Source organism: Protomyctophum parallelum, assembly GCF_964188405.1.
Source record: "Protomyctophum parallelum genome assembly, chromosome: 7".
Classification (NCBI taxonomy): domain Eukaryota; kingdom Metazoa; phylum Chordata; class Actinopteri; order Myctophiformes; family Myctophidae; genus Protomyctophum; species Protomyctophum parallelum.
In genome coordinates this window covers 41452015-41471489 of record NC_139705.1, presented here as the reverse complement: position 1 = coordinate 41471489, position 19475 = coordinate 41452015, and the positions used below count along the sequence as shown (strand labels likewise).

The following is a 19475-nucleotide window of genomic DNA, read 5'->3' as shown; positions in this document are numbered from 1 at the left end:
CAGCTCCGTACAGATTATATTTGTGTGAGACACATAACAGGGAAAGGTGAATTTAAAAAAGACACAAACAATGAACAAACTGAATCTCAGTCAAGAGCTTGTTTACTATTTTGTTTTGTAACCACTGTAAGGGGCTGTGTCCACAGAGAGCGTTTGGTGGATATCGTGTCCACAGAGCTCACAACAAGCCTTTATTAATGCCTGTGTTCAAAGTTCGAACATAGCAACCGCTGCTGAGCTCAACGTCTGGTCATCTGCATCATTAGCTCAGCTGAAGCAATGCTAAACATGGACTTCTCAACGTTGTGGTAATGATTCAAAGTCTTTAATCAAAATAGCTTTCCGTGGCTTTTCCGCTATGGACATTTTTAGACCAAGGAGTGTTTTTCGTGCAAAACAAATGCTTGCATCAAATGATTATTGATTCAGAATCATGAAAAACCTCAAGTTTGATCCATCACATGCTACATTCAGAATTACAAATTGAAATGTTTGCCTGTTGCAAAAAGTTAAGTGATTTGGGTGATTTGGAAAACCCAGGGGTTAACTGGGGATAGGGAGTTACTCCTTATATGGTCAGCACACTCTATAGTAGGGAGGATTATCACAACAAAACAAAAAAAGAAGTGATATTTGAATTAAGTGAACTGACTGAATATACCTTTAAGAGTACCCCATCTTTCAGCAGCTGTCACAGATTCCCCTAGGCAGGGACACTGAATTTCAGTCTTTGTGAGATCTGTTACTAGATCGACACCTTTGCAAACACATTGGACACGAATTGGTAAGGAATTTATTCTAAGATTTATTTGTTTAATTCCCTGACTAAAGGCAGAAGTGGCAACTCAAAAAACACTTTTTATGGACACAGCTACAAAAGAGAACTGACTCAAAGACCAGCTGTGTATTACAGTATGTGATGATTCCATGTGGACTGAATGAAGCATTGCCTGAATTGTAATGGTCCAGACTCCATACACTGATCTGTGACAGGAGATAATGCTTGATCAGTGTTTTGGCATAAGGTATAATTATGAAATTAACTTACTATACCCCTTCTGGGGCTTAGGAAGTCGACAAGAGTTCTCCAGGCATCTCGATCCTGAGCCAACACTTCCAGCTGTCCCCAAGTTTGGCCCATATTCTTTGCATCTGCCTCCAGGTCTCTGCACCAGGTGTTTCGTGGCCGACCTCTCTTTCTTTTCCCTTGGGGGACTGCCTTGTGGTGTTTGAGGCTGGTTTACGGAGAGTATATGGCCTATCCATCTCCAACGCCTTTTGAGGAACTCTTCCTCAGCAGGTTTTTGGTTGGTGTGTTGCCACAGCTCTTTGTTGTTGATGGTTAGGCCAGCGGATCTGGGTTTCGTTGCAGACAGGTGTTGATGAATGAACTTGTGTAGTACTTTGTGTAAACTCTGTACACACACTGCCCTCTGCCTGAATTGCAGAACCATTGCACTTATTGGATAAACAGCCTTTACTACAGATTATTATTATACCACAATGTAAATATTGTTAAGGAATGTCATTAAGCCATGAAATATATTGGTATGACACATGATATAATACTGGAACAATTGGGTTAGTTCCACGTTTTCATACAACCGCCAAATGATTCTGCTTTAGAATAAATAACCCACAATGTACTGTAGTGTCAATTTATGTGAAGGGACCTTTCCTGCATTAAACTTTATTATAAGATAAAGTTGAAAATGGCTGTTGTGCTTTTAGCGTAGGAGCTCATTATGTTTCTGTGTACTTGGGAAAGGCCTCATTGAGCAAGTTCACCATTAGTACAAATGGTGAAAAGAAGAATGTAATAAATGTCAATGCTATGCGCAGACTTTCTATTTAACAGTATGTTTATCCCCTGCTTCACACACACATTCATATGCTGATGGCGGAGGAAACCATGCAAGGCACCAACCTGCTCATCGGGAGCAATTAGGGGTTCAGTGAGTGTCTTGCTCAAGGACTTGGACAGTAACTCTGGGATCGAACTGGGAACCTTCCGGTTCCAAAGCAGTCGCTCTACCTGGGCCACACTGCCACCCCATAAAAGGTTTTTTAGGCTTCTCAAACAAATATTGCACAGGTCAGATATGACAAATAACTTAAAGAAATTACTAGAATAACAATACCAATAATAAAAAAATAAGTATTGTACTATAGCTAAAACACACCAAACATTCAACAATAGCCAAATAGCCAATCTACAACCTCAGAAAAGTGTCACAATGCAATTATTTCCCTTACATTGTCACTTAACTGTCATCTGTAGACCCACAGGTTGAGAACCACTGATCACCTGCACATAACTTATTAACAGAAAGTATGGTAGCTCATAACACTTGCCCTAGCCCCTTAGATAGCACTTTATGTAGACTAAATAGCATTTTATACAGACTTATAGCATGTTACATAGACAGCACTAGAATTGAATTTTATGTAGTCGTAGCACTTTATAGTATACATGTATAGTATTATGTATAGTTTAATTATATAGATATTCCACTGTTACGTTCTAATTTCTTAGCTTACGCATGTTCCATGATAACTACTTTTTATGTAGGCCTATGTGATGTATTGCCATGCTTCTGTTCTTGCTAAGAACAGAAGCAGAAGAAGAACAGAATGTAAGTCGCTCTGGATCAAGAGTGTCTGCTAAATGCTCTGGATCAAGAGTGTCTGCTAAATGCTCTGGATCAAGAGCGTCTGCTAAATGCTCTGGATCAAGAGCGTCTGCTAAATGCTCTGGATCAAGAGCGTCTGCTAAATGCTCTGGATCAAGAGCGTCTGCTAAATGCCTAAATTGTAAATTTAAATATTTGCCATAAGACGAAAGACTGCAACGGATACAGGTTGCTCCATGAACTGCAGCGGCCAACGAGGAGTCTACGTTTCTATATCTATGAGGTCAAAGCTGTACAGACACATCCTGTTTAGCTGGTGACTGTGGAGACATGACAATAGACAAATGTTGCAATAAAATTGTATTTTTCAAATAGTATAACAATACAATATTTTACATTGGCAGCAAATACAACAATGAAAAATAGTTTCTCAATTGAAACAGATAAACAAAAACAGTAGCCTATACATGGTCATGAAATCAAACAAACAAATCAAACAAAAATCTAACAAATCTCCCTTAGAGATAGGGTAAGAAGTTCAGTCACACGAGAGAGACTCGGAGTAGAACCGCTGCTCCTTCGCCTGGAAAGGAGTCAGCTGAGGTGGTTCGGGCTGCACGGGCATCTGGTTAGGATGCCTCTCGGGCGTCTCCCTAGGGAGGTCCTCGACGCATGTCCCACTGGGAGGAGACCCCGGGGCAGACCAAGGCGCAGTTGGAGGAAATACATCGACTCACTGGCCTTGGAACGTCTCGGAGGTCACCTCTTATAAATATCTAGGAGTGCACATGGATTGTGATGAGCTGGCACTCCCATGTGACAAGTATGTGTGCAAAAGTACACCAGCACCTTCATTTTCTCTTTTCTCTCATTGAGCTTGAACCTATAGCACTGTAACAGTGCAACAGTTTCTGATGAACAAAATCATCATACTGTGTCAGATGGAAACCACACATCCAAAAGTGTTACTTTTCAGTTTTCAAATTCAAAAGTAGCAAAGCTACAATCTCAAAATGGGTTGCGCCGTGTTTCGAGCATTCAGATCTGCTACTTTTGATATTTCTTCGTGAACAAAATATGGAGATAAGGTTTCTTAGTTCTTACCAACAGCAATCAGTAGTTTCCATGTGCTGGCGAACTCACAGAAACGCACAAGTTAAAAACAAAGCATGTCCATACTTTTTTTAACAGGGGAGAGCAGTCTGGAAAGGTCCTTGTAAAGTTAAGAGTCTGTAACTCTGACAGTTAAAGGATGGAACCAAATGGACCCCGACTCTCTAGATCGAGTTACTGTACATTAACACTGTAGATTTTATATTGGACACAGGGAATAATGCACTGGTTCTCAACCTTTTTAATTTCAAGGACCACCAGTTTGATATACATTATCAAACATGTTGTCTTATCTCTGGGACCCCAGTCTGCACTGTAAAATCCTCAGTGTTATTTTAACTCTCAGCTAAGTGTGCATTTGGTAGTAGTTCCTGAACCCGACATTGAGAACCAGTGGCCTAATTGATTAAATGCAAACTCTCCTGTGCATGTACGCCAAGGAAGAAACTCCCAACAAATGTGTGTGTTTTGTTTTTTTCTTTTTACTATTTAGAACTTTTATACAAGACCTCAATAGAGGCCAGAGATTGGGCCACACTTCTGATGTAGATGACATCACATGTGAGATCAACATGGATTCTCATTATACTGTGGCTTGTTTGTACCAGCAGTGGACAAGTCTCAAACACTTTCATTTTTAGGATATAAATCAAAGGAGTCGTTGAGTAGCCTGACGTAAACAGAGACATTTCTGGTCTAGAGGGGCGGGTCGCGCCTCAGAAATGCGCGCACCCTGATTGGATCTCATCGATCTGTCCGTCACCCCCGGCCCCTCCTCTCCCCCCTAGTGCAGCGCCACGTCACATCATTTAGAGCGACGCCCACCCGGAAGGGTTGACTCCCACTTTTAGACTGGTTCAGCCCACGGCTTTTTCCAGGCTTTCATCTTTCGCGCAGACGAAATGAAAGCCTGGGTATCGAGGCTAGTCGTTGAGTGACTCTTTGAGCATTATAGCTAGTTCAATGAAGCCATCACTAGGACAAGTGTTGGGCTCAAGTCCTTTTCCTACAATTTACAATTATACATTCACTCTTACATGCACTCAGATCAGCCAACGCAGGGAAACTGGAAGTCCCCTCACTAAAACGCCGGGACAACGCTCCACACGTCCCAAACTCTTCTCCCTTCTGGCTCCAAAACTGTGGAATGCACTTCCCATTGCAGTCAGAACTGCAGCATCACTCCCAATCTTCCGCCGTAGCCTGAAAACCCACCTTTTCAGACTCCATCATGGCCCATAGCACTTACCCTAACCCCTTAGATAGCATTTCTGTTGGCTTAGATAGCATTTGACACAGACTTATAGCATGTTATGTAGACAGCACTATAATTGTATTGTATTGTATATAGTCATAGCACGCCATAGTACATATGTATAGCATAGTAGTAAATATGTATAGTTTATATGTATAGTGTATGTATAGTTTCATTATATAGATATTCCACTGTTACTTTCTTAGCTTACGCATGTTTCATGATAAATGCTTTTATGTGATGTATTCCCATGCTTTTGTTCTTGCTTAAATGTAAGTCACTCTGGATTAAGAGCGTCTGCTAAATGCCTAAATTGTAAATTGTACATTTCCTCAGGAGTTTGGTAATGTTGCTTTTTCAGTGGCAAACAAGTAGGGTAGCTTGTAATTAATAATCAGTCAGATTATGCAGCACCACTGTCACAGATTTGGCAGAGATGTCTCTCTCTTGCTCTCTGTCTCTGAATGTGGGCTCTAGTCTAGAGGGTGGCTGCACAGCATGTGTTATTGTGCCTAATGGTATAAAGCAATGTTTTGAGACTTTGTACTCTGAAGGACAGTCTGCCTCTATGGAGTTCCATGATGACCTCTTGCAGAGCTTCGAAGGTGTACTTGAGCTCTGGAGGGTAGCTCCGGTTCAGAGCATACAGAAGAGCAAGCAACATTGTCACCGCAAAAGGCACACTTCCCAACCCGTTCAACACTCTCACCCCGTCCAGAATGATGCCAACATCCACAGGTGCGTCGTATGGCGTCGCTGCACCTTTGTTTCGAATGACAAAGATTCCACACGCCGTGTCTGCCATGGCCGCTCGACTGCTTTCAACATCCACGTCCTGCGTCAACACACAAAGACAGACTTTTCATTGATGTGCAATACATACGGTACATATTTCTTATAGCATGTGCCATTTTTACAGTATTGCTGTAAAACAGCTATCATGATATGAAGTTGTTTTCACTGAGCCATGGTGAGCAGCTACTTCAACAACTAAGCCGGTTAGGGTCAACTTACCTATAAATAAAGATCCACAAGTTCACGATGCGACGCACATTGTGAGTATTTTGTTATAGAATTCTTGATGTTTTGATGTAGATCAGGAAGAAGCAGGACGGCAATGCCGACTCAGGAATCATCTTAATTTCCATCACACCAGAGAGAGACTAGTGTCTCCCTCCAGAGCTTCCCCCAGAACCCCTTACACACATGTCAAACACATCTTTATACTGTCAGGAGTGTACACAGAGGTAACGAGATGCTAACTCCTTACACAGACTGCTGCAGGCGAGTAGGTATGTTTCAAATGTAAGTTCATGTGATTGGGAACCTGGAGGAATAAAGGTGCGTTAACATACCGTGTACTAATAATGAATAAACGTGCATTAACATACCATGTACTCCCTCACCAACTTGTCTGGATCTTCTTTCATGTAGGCACACAGAGCTCTGAGCACACATTCTCTTCTGACATCAATGTTGCCAGTCTGAGTACACACACACACACACACACACACACACACACACACACACACACACACACACACACACACACACACACACACACACACACACACACACACACACACACACACACACACACACACACACACGTGCATATTTGTTAGTGATGCCATTGATGAAATTGTAAAAAATATATTACAATTTAAAAAACAGTTCAAACTGATTCTTTTAGAGTATGGAAAATAAAATGTTCTTTTTTTTTTAAATATATTTTTTATCCCACGATTTTGTAACCCATTTTTCACCCCTGTGTCAATCATCTAATGTGATCCTGGGCTCTACACACCCTCCACCAACCTAGTCCCCATATATGGGGGACAAGGGGAGAGCAACGGACTTGAACTCATGCTTCCTTCATGCCTGAGTGTCCAAGTTGTTCCTTTACACCTGACAGGGGGGAGTTTCCCTGGTTGGATGTAGCGCGTGGAAGGAACACGTTATTCCAACCAGTTCCTTATCCCTCCATCAGGCGCCCCGGCTGGCCAGGGGGAGGCAGTTTAGTGACCAGGATTACTGCATGTTTTTTGTGAGGGTACCTATCCTAGGGGACACGGGGAGAACATGCAAACTCCACACAGAAAGGCCCTTTCGCCAACCCCACCTTCGGGTATGGGCACTGATGACGCGGAGGAGGAAACACGCCGCCAGCACCCACAGCGTCCCGAGGAAAATACATTTTTGATACAGTATCCAAGTATAATAATTATATAGGGTGAAACTGATAACATTGCGTGTGTGTGTGTGTGTGTGTGTGTGTGTGTGTGTGTGTGTGTGTGTGTGCATGCATGCGCGCATCTTTAATCTGGGAGGTAAAACAACTGCTTAAATCAGGCTTTAAATAAAAAGCATGCACAGTAATGCTTCCGTAAGATTGCATTGGGAACACATGGTGCTGGCCCAGACTTAGATTCTTATGTGCCGGCCTTAAGTTTATCTGTATCTCGGGTTCTGATATGTTTACCTTTTGGAATCAATACTATGAAAAGGCTTTAATCCACTTTTTTTGGACGGGCTCGACCCAGCTAGACCCCATTTCGACCTGTAGTACAGTGATATCACGGAACGTAAACTCATCTTGGAGCTAAAGCGTTTGGAACCTCAATATGTACATGTTGAGGTACGTAGGGCCCACATTTTCATAATTGTCCACTCGTCGCGATAAAAAACCTTTGTTGAACGTGTGAGTGATTTTTGCAGTTGCATCGGCTCCTTCTGTTAACTCTGTGAGTCTGTGTGCATGCAGAGGAGGGGGAGGACGAGGTGTGTGACTGTGTGTGTGTGTGTGTGTGTGTGTGTGTGTGTGTGTGTGTGTGTGTGTGTGTATAATGATGATGCAAAGCGGCCGGGGTAGTTAGACAAAGACAAAGTAACGCAACAGAACCAAACCACCTGGCAGCCCAACGAAATTCAATACACAAATCTATCTCTGTGTTGTTAAATCATGACTGTGCGCTACACAATTGTGTACAACAAAAAGAGCATCTAAAGGATTTGAGACAATATCGGTGGCCCCCAACTGTATGTGCGGGACGTTCCTGAGCTGTGCGCATGCGTGCACGTTAGGGGGAACATTGGATACCGAAGTCAAATCAAAGTGATGTATTATTTTGTCCCTGATAATATATATTATAATAATAGGCTATCCATACCTTGCTCATAGGCACCATGATGCTGTTGATCATTCTCCCTTGAGCTCCACCTTTCTTGCCATACACTGTCATCAGGTTTGCAAGTGTCCAGCTCTGAGCGTCCAGCTCTGAGAAGAACTTTGACTGCAAGTCGATTGTTGTGATTCTTTTGAACTCTGCATTCAACTACAAATAAATAAACAAAGATACACAAGGCTTATGTCACTGACATGTTTTGTCATTTCAAGACTTTAGTTTTAAATGCATGTGTGTTTATCTATAGCTTCTTGCAAAGAAATGCCACTGTTTGCAAGAGCGCAAACAAAGGTCGCTGGCCTTCCGCGTATAGTGCAGTCTGTAATTATTCACTGTACACTACATATTCCAATAAATGTAGAGGATGTTCATCACACATCCATTCACCTACCTCATGAACATGGAAGAGAGCCGGCCACCTCATTTGGAAATCGTCTATCGTGGGTGCCTCTCGAACTACCTCTTGCCTTCTGTGCGCAAAGGTCTTGTCCATCATCATCATCATGTTTTCATCATTGTTTCTTTTCTTTACTTCTGAGAGGAGGTCCACTCTGATCTTCTCTAGGGTCTGTGCCGTTTCTCCAGGTCGATAGTCGGGACAAAAAGACACTTCAGCTTTTTTGGGCCTCTTCACACCAAAAAAAGGACTGCATTTTTTGCCATCAGGTTTGCGTTTTTGGGCATTCACTTTAAGTTCTGGGCATCCAAGCTGCCTGAGCTTATTTCGGTAGTTAAGGAGTTTATTCTTCAAACGTGTCTCCCATATTCCATATCCAGTGGCTGAAGCACTCTCTTTCAAACATGGATGTGTTGAAACAAGAGCCTTTGCTACATCCTCAATCTCATTATCAACGAGGTGCACTTTGTGCTGGATGATCTTTTTAACTAATTCAGCAAGAATTTCACTTTGAAGTCGAGAACTAGGAATCAACAAAGTTCCGTTTTGTTTGAAAGCAGCATTGGCCATGTTCAGCTCTAACCGAGCCGCATAAGAGAACTGGGGCACTTGGAAGACAGCGGGCCATCCATTGCACCAGGGCCGACAATATGGGCAGACGTGGGCAGACAATATGCCTGTAACACCAGACAAACGGAATGCGGAGGTGGCAGGAACAGAGGGTCCACGGAGCCACCTGGCTGAAAAGGTGCACGTGTACTATAGATGACCCTGATGGTACTAAGGTCCTGGACATCTGATATCGAGAGCAAGTTGGTGAATTCTTTCTCATTGTGATGCTTAATTCGAAGCCTGATGTGTCCTTCTATTTCATAACGTTCCATTATTTCCTCTGCAAGTTTACCGACAGATTCTGGCCGCTCTGGGAGGTTCCATCTGAAACTCCGGTCTGCAGATCGAACCATTCTGAGCCTCACTGGAGGAGCTGCTGAATTACAGAGGACCTTAATGGAACTTCTGTCCTGGACATCTGATATCGAGAGCAAGTCAGTGAATCTTTCCTCAATCTTAGGATCCATTAATTGAAGCGTGATGTCACCTTGTAGACTATACTCAGTCTTTATATGATGTGCAAGTTCACTGACAGACTCTGGCATCCCATCTGGGAGGACCAATTTGTAAATGGTGTGTTCTCCTAGAAGGATTGATAGAAAGATGCTGCGCCTCACTGGAGGAGCCATTTCACCACGCCCTGTGAATGAGGAAAAGACAATGCGTTAACAAGGCTAGATCAGAACAGAGGACAAAGAAAACGTTCTACATTTTTTCTGAATGTACATTTAATGTACCCTGAATACCTTGATCTGTCTTTTTCAGGGTCTGTGCAGGTTTAGGCAAGTCAGATTTAAGACTTTTTAAATACTTTTAATGCCATTTTGAGTACATCCATATATACCAGTTTTGTCTAGTGCTGCCAAAAAGGATTTGCTAAAACTACAATGGGAGCAGCACGTATTGCTCTGTGCTGTCCAAAAGGAGCATACACCAATCTATCTCAGCTCTGATGAACACACCTACAACACCAGACATTCATCACAAGGTGTCTTTACGCTTCCCTCAAAAACTAATTCAATGCAACACACAGTAATGTTGTATAGAACAATGAAATAGCTGCATAGTCTTCCATCACAACAGCACTGGATTTGGTGATGCTCTGGCAATAATCTACATGATCTGAATCAACTTTGTGTACATGTTGACGTACTAAAAGAGTGACTTTGAGAGCTGTGGTTAACCACTCCCCCTTGAAAACATTTGAAAATGTAATGTTTTCAAGGGGGAGTGGTTAACCAGGCTAGTTTCAGCTAGCCCCTCCTATATCCAGCTTTTGATGTCTGTCCACAAACTGTCCTACAAAAACATTAAATTTCCATTGTCTATTTTACATGATGATAAGAGCGCTTCTCACCTCACACAGGTGTGATTTGTTAAATATGTATATGATATTTGATTAATCAATCTTAGTTTTAATTAGGTAATCAAACTAAAAGCCATACATAATGAAATTCTGTGTTAATTTAACTGAGAAGTTGCAGTTTGATCTGCTGGGGGAGAGAGCCTCATCCAGCAGTCTGTTGTGCCAGCACCTACACCAAAGAACAAGGTATGCAACTTTATCAACATTTTCAGCAAAGAAAGATGCAAAAAAGGGGTCCTCAAGTTCACAAGTCTAGAGGATTTAACTGGCTAAGCACTACTTCTGAATATAAACACGGTAACACTCCTGCCCCAACTGTACCTGTTGTTGGAGCCCTGGCCCCTGGGACACTGATGAGGTGTGGGCTTTGCTGGATCTGCAGCTGGGTCCTCCCTCTCTGCGTCTTCACCTGCAGCGGCGTAGGAGACTGGATGGGCATGTGGGGCTGATTTTGAGGAGGCAACTGGCCCTGGGGGGTGGCAGAGGGAGGGGTGCCGGTGGAGGCCAGCGGGGTGGCCCCCACCTGGACTGGGGCAGCAGCCTGCTGGGCGGGGGTCTTAGTGCGGGTGGCGGAGGGGGGCTGTCCGGCAGCCGTAGAAACTAATGGAGAGAGATAATTTGTATGTGAATAAGGGTGACGGCCATTGCTATCTGCTTAGCCCAGTCACAGTTAATGCCACATGATGTAGAAAGGTACACAGAAATATTTGGCCAATGCCACGGCTAATAACAAACTATGTCCATGTCATGGACAATGAACTGTAAAGCCCAAACCACACCATGTCATGGACAATGAACTGTAAAGCCCAAACCACACCATGTCATGGACAATGAACTGTAAAGCCCAAACCACACCAAAGGGTCAAGACGGACGAGACCGTTTTAGCGTTCGTCCCAGCGGTGTGATATGTCCTGCTGCACGTCGACCGACATCGACCCAAGTCCACCCATTGGTGTGGTTTGGGCTTAAGACCTTGTATTTATCTTTTGTATTTTGAATGGTTTAGGCTGCATTGACACACCTACAGCGTGTATATGGGTATACCTGTGTTTGCGGTGGGCGTGGCAGTGGGAGCAACAGGAGTGAACAGGAAACGCTGGACTTGGCAGTTGGGCAACTGGGCTTGCATAAGCCGCTGTCCAGTGCAGGGGATCACAGTCACCCCCTGGGGGATGAGCTGCAGCTGGCCAGTGGTCTGACCCTGATCCTGGATCTTCACTGTCAGATGCTGCTGGGGGCCCGCACGCTGCTGGGGGCCCACACGCGCCAGTCTTAGTGACTTCTGGGTCAGTGAGGAGATAAACCAGAGAGGGGAGAGGAGAGGAGGAAAGAGGCGAGTCGAAAGAGGATAGGTCAGCTCCGAATCTCTTCGTCTGTACATCTCCTCCAGTATAACAGATTACTTGGCTGTTCATTTGTATTGTTGGCATATTGCACATTTTTAGAGGTAGTTTCGTTAAATGATTGAGTTATGTTGCTTAGTAACAATGAGACGGTGTGAGAGGACTGATGATCCAACCTGTGTGAGCTGTATCCACTGTGCAAATGTCAGGTTGCCTGTGGAAGTAGGGCTCACCACGGTGGTGGCACCAGTTATTGATGTGGATATTTCCTGGCCATTGATGATCTGGGCCTGTTGTCCACCTTGACCTGGGTATGATGGGTAACATGATCATTATTATCTGATGTTTACATGTACAAAAATACCCAAGTTATTTGGAATAATGGGGTAAACCAAACAGATGGTTAGAGTTTGGGAGGATGTAACTAGTCTAACTAGTTCACTGCATATGGGTGTTTAACCCTGTAAAGTTCACACCAAGAAAGAAGCAGTGGAAAAATAATTTCTTTGCATTTTGTATAATGAAAATGTGTTTTCATTATAATATATGCTGAAATATTTTGATAATGTTATGAGCCGAGAGGAAAAGAGAGGGAGAGACAGAGAGAGGTTTACCTTGCTGGACCACTGGGGGTATAGGGAGGAGAGGGAGAGACAGAGAGAGGTTTACCTTGCTGGACCACTGGGGGTATAGGGAGGGCTCCTGCCTGCTGGATGGGAGTTGGGATCATTCCAGGACCTGCCGAACTGCTTGGGCTGATCCCCAACACTTTCCATTGAATCATACCTGAGATAGAGAGAGGGGTACACGGTTAGAGAAAGATAGACATCTCATGGAATCTGATTTTTGAATAGGCAAACACATAATGTTAATGTTTCTGTATGTGTAAACCTGAAATTGAGGCATCATTAAGATGATAACTTATATTTATGCTATGATTTACTACACCATATATTCGAGATTGATAATTTCTTTAACATCTGGTTGTATTTTAAGTTAACGGTTTTCTTATATTGTCATTTAAATGTTTTCATGTCATAAAATGTAATTTATGTATGTGTGGACAGTGGACCTCAGGAAGAGTAGCTACTGCTAAGGTATGCAAATAAACAATAAACCTCTGGGCTGGGCCGCAAAGCTGTCATACTACCTAAAGAGGTGCCTCTAGTCTACTTTTAGGGCTGGGGCAGTATGGTATTTTGTTATCGTGGTAATATGCCACTGTTGACGGACTGTGGTATTGAGCGACACCTCAAAAAAAGTTGCTTTGAATGAAATTAAAAAATACATAATAATAATCATTACATTAATATAAGCAGGACGGTGGCGAAGTAAGCTGCCTGCTCACTCCTCATGTATTGAAGGAAGCATGAGCTCAGTTCGGGGCTCGGGAGAGTATAAAATAAATATTAATAATAACAAATAATAATTGCGGTTATCGATACCACGGTATGCCATACACAACCGCAGTATGGCGGTATTGTGGTTATTGCACGCAGACCTATTTGTATTTGTTTTTTTAAGATATTTTTGGGGGCTTTTTGCCTTTTCGTTTTTGTAGTTTGACAGGAAAGGGGGAGAGAGGTCGTCGGAATCGGGACTCGAACCCGCGACACGCTATCAGGCTGGATTACCAGCCTAGGTGAAACGTAGTGACAAATACAATACAAATACAACGGAGACGAAGAAAACATGAATTGTTTTGAAGGATTCTTACATGAATAAGATATTTATTAACAGATATTGCAGTGACAGAGGAGAAAATAGCAGCATACAGGGTTAGTCTCAGGGAGCCCACAAGAGGCTTGGTGTAGTTCTTTTATAATAGCCATGTGTATCCCTCATAACATTCTTGATAATGTGTTCCATCAATCAACATTAAACCTAAATATTGTCTGATACAATCACCTCGATCCAACATTCTACAGTAGTCTATCACAGTGGTTCTCATAGCTTGTCTAGGACCCCCAAACTAATATTTGGCATAGACGGACAAGACTATTTTCAAACGGAATATAGACTTTAAGTGGTTGAACTGAATTTTTCCTGGAACACCTTATAAAGGCTCATTCATTCATAGTCTGGATCTTCGGTGGTGAGGTGACCACCGAACTACAACATGACGTCATGAGCCGCGGTGAAGAGCCCTTCTCTCTGTTTTTCAGCTCCAGTGGAGCAGTGGTCACCTCACCACCGAAAATCCAGACTATGAATGAGCCTTAAAACCCCTAGATGTCCCAGGCACCATTTTGAGAAACACTAATATCTATAGGGTCCACTGAAGCCCCGATATTATTTACTTACAGAATCAGAAACAGCTTAATAACCATCACTGAACGTTCGACTGGATTTGTCCCAATATGGTAAAGGATGCAGAACATTGTGTGTCTGTCTGTGCCGTTAACAGATCTGGCATTTTGGCATTTAACACCAAGTGACTAATTCTTCCATTGTTCAGCTCTCTGGTACATGGTGTGATGGCGTGAAAGGGATCAAAATACCAACTAAGGCACTGACAATTTAGTGGGGGGATCATTGGCCAAAAATAGGCAATTTACAAGCTCACAACGGATCACAATGCGACGTGTTTTGTCGATTGTCAATCATCTAATTGGCAATCGATCTTGTACGCCGCCTTACCCCTTAAGTAATTAGCCATATTTAAAAATAGGGAAGGAAAGAAAAGTTAAAGGGGAATATATATTTAAAAAAATTACAACATTCTGTTGAAAGAAATAATAAAATAAAAATAAAAAGATATAGGGCGCTAGTCCTTTAAGAAAAGGGTAGGCCGGGTCAAACATCAGCTCACATAGAACTAGAACAGGAAGAGTTGCAGCAACAACACTGCATGGACTAACCTTTCATATCATCTAGAACAGATGTAAAAAAAAAAAACATAAACAAATTGCACGATTGAATAAGAGTTCTAGCGTTTGATCCGCACGGACAGTAAATACGCTAATTCGGTATGGAACGCTCTGCATGTTTTTTTGTGTCTTCATATACTGTACGGTAAGAGCAGCTTGTGCGCAATTCCCCTTTAATGATAATGGGTAAGGCAAGATAGGGCCCTTCGTGTTGGAAGTCCATTTCACCAAGACTAGTTGGTTTCTAACATTTCGCAGAGAGACACTTGTAACATGTCATAGTGATTATGAATGTGCCAGTGCATGTTCCACACACCCTTTTGTCACATTTATGGCAGTTGGCTAGTGTCTTGTTTCCACTACATCTGTCAAGCTGTTCTCTTCTTGGTGGAGGTAGGGGTGTCTGGTGTCTGTGGACCATTCTGCCTTCTCTTCTTGGTGGGGGTAGGGGTGTCTGGTGTCTGTGGACCATTCTGGGCCCTCTTGGCAGATCTTGGTGTGGTAGGCTGGTTCCGTGGTGTGGTCGGCAGCGGCTGAGGGACAGTTAGGAATTAGTAATAATAACAATACATATCCTCATTAGACCGTGTCTATATTGGATAATTGGCTACTATAAAAACATCAAATTACCTGCAGTGCGCGCTGGCGCAGAGGTTTGCGTGGTGGCACTGACGCAGAGTCCTTTTCATCCACGTGTTTCTCACGGAGCTGTGTGAATGTGACTTGCATACATGCAGAGTAGCCCAATAAGAAATCAATTTACATACAAAATAATGCTTTGGGCCTACTTTACAGAAGTTATAACTTATAACTTATAACAACATTCAATACAGTTGATTAGACAGACAAGCATGTGAATTGAAATAAAAACATAGGCCTAAATGTTTTTATGAACGAATGTTGTATGTCTTTGAACGAATATTTGGGCCTACTTTATTTGTAGGCTACAAAAAGTTTGTATTGAATGTTGTAAGTTATAAGTTGTAACTTCTGTAAAGTAGGCCCAAAGCATTATTTTGTAGAGGTCATGCGCTACCTGCGCAGACAAGTTTGAACATCCACAGCAGGCTCGGTTTTAGCGTGCACTCCGAATTGATTTATTTTTATCGTCGCCATCTTACATATTTATGCTATAAAGATGGCGTGTATAGTCAGTCAGTCAACACACCATATTTCACCTTTTATTTTTTTTCCGTTTCGGGAGAAATAAAGTAATTGAAAGACATTGTTATTTCTGCAAACCGCATATATGAATATAACCTAAAACAACATTTAGTCTACATGTTGTGAGTAGCCTACATTTTGTATACACACGAGGAATTAGTTGGAATGTAACATTTAGAAGACAATAGGTGAATCCCAATTGAGAGTGTTCACCCTACAAGGTGCGGTACTAGGTAGGATAGGGTAGGGCACTGCACTGGCACTACCCTGTGGAGGTGGCATAGTGCACACGCAGAGGGCATGTCTGTGGATTGGGACAGCGTTCACTTGGCTGAGCTGGGCGGAGCCGAGTGGAGCTGGGCGGAGCCAAGCGGTGCCCCAGCGTTCTCGACTGGTGGCCATTGCTGTTTACACGGACTGACTGCAGTGTTCTTAAAAGTAGTTAAAACTACCTTTTTAGCCCACGGAATTTACTTTCAAGTAATTTTTGGGGAGTATTTAGTTGTTTAAACTTCATGTATGTGGTCAATTAATCATAAAAGGGCCTATTTAAAAATATCCCACAACGGCGTCGGGGAATTCAGAGAACCGTAGGTCTCGCTTTGGGGGCTGTCAGCAGGGAGCTGTAGCCGATTTTACCTCTCCTTTGTCGGCGTGGGCCGAGGCGATTCCCCCCGTTTCTCTTGCAGGGCGACGTGGTGCCCGTGTGTGATGTGTGTCTGTTGTGGATGTTTGCAGCCTGCATGCGTTTCGTTTCCAGTTGTTTTGTTTCCCCGGGTGTCGGGTGCAGTGTAAATAAAAGCTATTCTATAAAAAGTCTATTATTGTTATTATTACTATGTCGAATCTGATTTGGCTTGAGTCCTGACTCGTTGCAAAGAGTTGCTGAAAGGAAGGATATACCAAACTGCATATAGCCTGCTATACATAATACACTTCATAATGATAAATGTTTTTACATTTGGACAGAATACAGACCATCGTCGCATCTGTTTGATTAGTATTTAAACTGATTTTGCTGCTCATAAATAATATAGCATGGATTATTAGCTAGTATATATATAAACGGGTACTTTGGGAGTTTTTATAAAACCCAATCCATACAACACATACAATGCTGGGAAGGAGGTAGGAGAAAGAAAAACAGCGAGAGATTAATATGAAAACTAGATCATAGTTGCTCAATTTGCGTTTCATTTGTGGTGTTATTTTTATTTTCTCATAATGTTGGTGTGAATATATATACATGTCGTTTATGGCGGGGGGGGGGGTGTCATATATTTTCCTGTAGTCCCTTGGGGGAGAATTATCACAAAAAGATATTTGGAGGCCGGGGAGAAATAAAAAAATGAAATCACATCTGCACCACCCCCCCCTGGTGGATAAATAACGATCAGTCTCTTAGATAGCACAGCAGGCACCAACAATAACTGATCTACAAGCTCATAGCGCGGCGGCACTATGAGCTTGTAGATCTTCTGTATATTATATATATACTGGCATAAATTCCCGCTTCTATATTCCCGCGTCAGTGACTTCAGTCTCCTATAGACCCAGTTTGACGTTTTTGCTCTTTCTTGCTCATTTTCTTTCTTGCCAAGATGGATTTAGATATAGTTATATTATATTTTTTACTTTATTTTATGTTGGAAGAGTTGGAGATGCAACAGCGCCCTCGTCGGCGCTTGTTTTATCTCAGGCTGGGAAGGACAAATGATGAACAAGTAAGTTCATGGTTAATGTGTGTATGCCTATATACCTTTACAGCCAGCTAAAGCTAGTTCGTTTTCATATAGGCTAAGTTTATTGCTATAATGTCATTTTACTTTGACAATATAGGTCTACTTTTACATTTAACAAGTTAATTCAACTGAGAGAAATGAATTCATCAGAATGCTACTCTTAGTTAATCACATTTGCATACATGAATGAAAAGGTTAAACCAGGCCAGCTCTCAGCTCCAAATGGATAGCCTACATTTATCACAATATTATTTTACTGTGTAATCTAACACAAATCTTACAAATGTTGTCAGTCACTCAGTTATTTAAAACTGGTTTTGTATAACTACTTTCAAAATACTACAGCTGTTTTATGGTAGAGCCAAAATACTGCTATCCTAGTATGCCATCCACACCTGCTGTATCAACTTTTTATGCACCACATTTGGAAAGACTGGAATAGATTCACAAAGATCTGCAGGTCTTTTAAATCAAAGCTGAAGAGTACCATTCTGCTTGTCCCTGCATTTTATTGTCGAGGCTTATTTTTTTAATTTTCAAATATTTGAGTATAGTTGAATTTGAATGTATTTTGTTGGGACTTACTGCTTTGAATTGCCTTATAATGTCCTAACAAAGGAACTTGCCTTCCTTTGAAGGTGTATCATTCCACCACTTGAATAATTACTTAAATTGGATATGTTGTGTATGCCTATTATACCTTTACAGCCAGCTAACAGCTATAGTTCATTTTCATATAGGCTAAGTGTATTGCTATAATGTCATTTCACTTTGACAATATAGGTCTACTTTTACATTTAAAACACATAGGCCTATATAGCCTACTGTAAAGTGGGTATAAACTGTTAATTCAACTGAGAGAAATGAAATCATCAGAATGCTACTCTTAGTTAATCACATTTGCATACATGAATGAAAAGGTTAAACCAGGCCAACTCTCTGCTCCAAATGGATAGCCTACATTTATCACAATATTATTTTACTGTGTAATCTAAAACAAATCTTACAAATGTTGTCACTCAGTTATTTAAAACTGGTTTAGTATACACTGTAAGACCGACCAACCTAATTCTTCTCATTCTTTCCCTAACTCAGCCAAGAGGTCCGAGAGGCCCATACTGCAGGGTCAACCTGCATGTGCCTGTCCTGGTCAGGTTCTTTGATGGTGTGGACACACGGCCTGATTTTCGCCTGAGCAGAGATTCCCTGGCAGTCTTGTTGGATCTCCTTGAGCTAGACCGACGCCATGGATGGGGTGCCACGTTTGAGACCCTGGTGTTTCTCTACTGGCTGGCAAGTGGAGCATCATACAGGGTTGTGTCGGATGCCTTTGACATTCCTCGTTCCACTGTCCACCGCATTGTTCACAGGGTCACAAGGGAGGTGGTGGCCAACCGCCACAGGGTCATCTACTTCCCCAGTACCCCTGAAGCCCTGGAGGAAGTGACCCGTGGGTTTGCAAGGCTGGCTAGACACGCTGCTTTCAGCAGAGCAGCTGGAGCGATCGACGGCTGCCATGTCCGAATCACTGCACCAAACGGCCCCGATCACCAGTGCTACCAGAATAGGAAGCTTTTTGCTTCCATTATTCTGCAGGCAGTCTGTGACCATCGGGGCCGTTTCCTGGACACGTACGCGGGCTGGCCTGGGTCGGTGCACGACGCCAGAGTGCTGCGCTACAGCCCACTGTACAGTTCAGGTATATAGTTTCATCATATAGATATTCCACTGTTACCTTCTTAGCTTACGCATGTTTCATGATAAATGCTTTTATGTGATGTATTCCCATGCTTT

The 19475-nt window shown here is 42.5% G+C and overlaps 2 protein-coding genes across 3 annotated transcripts in view; both read right to left on the bottom strand.

Annotated features, from left to right (window-relative positions):
* Positions 1–519: 519 nt before the first annotated feature.
* LOC310861621 (uncharacterized protein) lies at positions 520–9273 on the bottom strand. 2 transcript variants are annotated; one of them, XM_083769143.1, is made up of 5 exons: positions 8578–9273; positions 8172–8336; positions 6393–6485; positions 5711–5836; positions 520–1437 (listed from the first exon to the last, which is right to left on the bottom strand). In XM_083769143.1, the coding sequence occupies exons 1-5, from the start codon at positions 9151–9153 to the stop codon at positions 1294–1296; spliced, it is 1104 nt and encodes a 367-aa protein (XP_083625269.1). In that variant the 5' UTR covers positions 9154–9273; the 3' UTR covers positions 520–1293. The 2 variants fall into 2 exon arrangements, with proteins under 2 accessions (XP_083625269.1, XP_083625268.1); XM_083769142.1 differs by lacking the exon at positions 520–1437 and having other exon boundaries at positions 5343–5836.
* The window catches only part of LOC310862109 (uncharacterized protein), a gene marked incomplete at both ends in the record, with an annotated part of 30043 nt that continues 19729 nt past the window's right edge, over positions 9162–19475 (bottom strand). The window contains 4 exons of the mRNA XM_083769845.1: positions 9162–9835; positions 10883–11161; positions 11607–11844; positions 12082–12212. Of these exons, the coding sequence (XP_083625971.1) occupies positions 9162–9835; positions 10883–11161; positions 11607–11844; positions 12082–12212 (1322 nt within the window). The remainder of the gene's footprint in view (positions 9836–10882; positions 11162–11606; positions 11845–12081; positions 12213–19475) is intronic.

Excerpts from the sequence above, each read along its gene's own strand:
- LOC310861621 (XM_083769142.1), bottom strand. The coding sequence starts at position 9,153 with ATGGCCAATGCTGCTTTCAAACAAAACGGAACTTTGTTGATTCCTAGT. Across the intron at positions 8,337-8,577 it reads CTCTCTTCCATGTTCATGAG|TTGAATGCAGAGTTCAAAAG; the intron begins GTAGGTGAATGG and ends ATTTATTTGTAG. Across the intron at positions 6,486-8,171 it reads TCATGGTGCCTATGAGCAAG|ACTGGCAACATTGATGTCAG; the intron begins GTATGGATAGCC and ends GTGTGTACTCAG.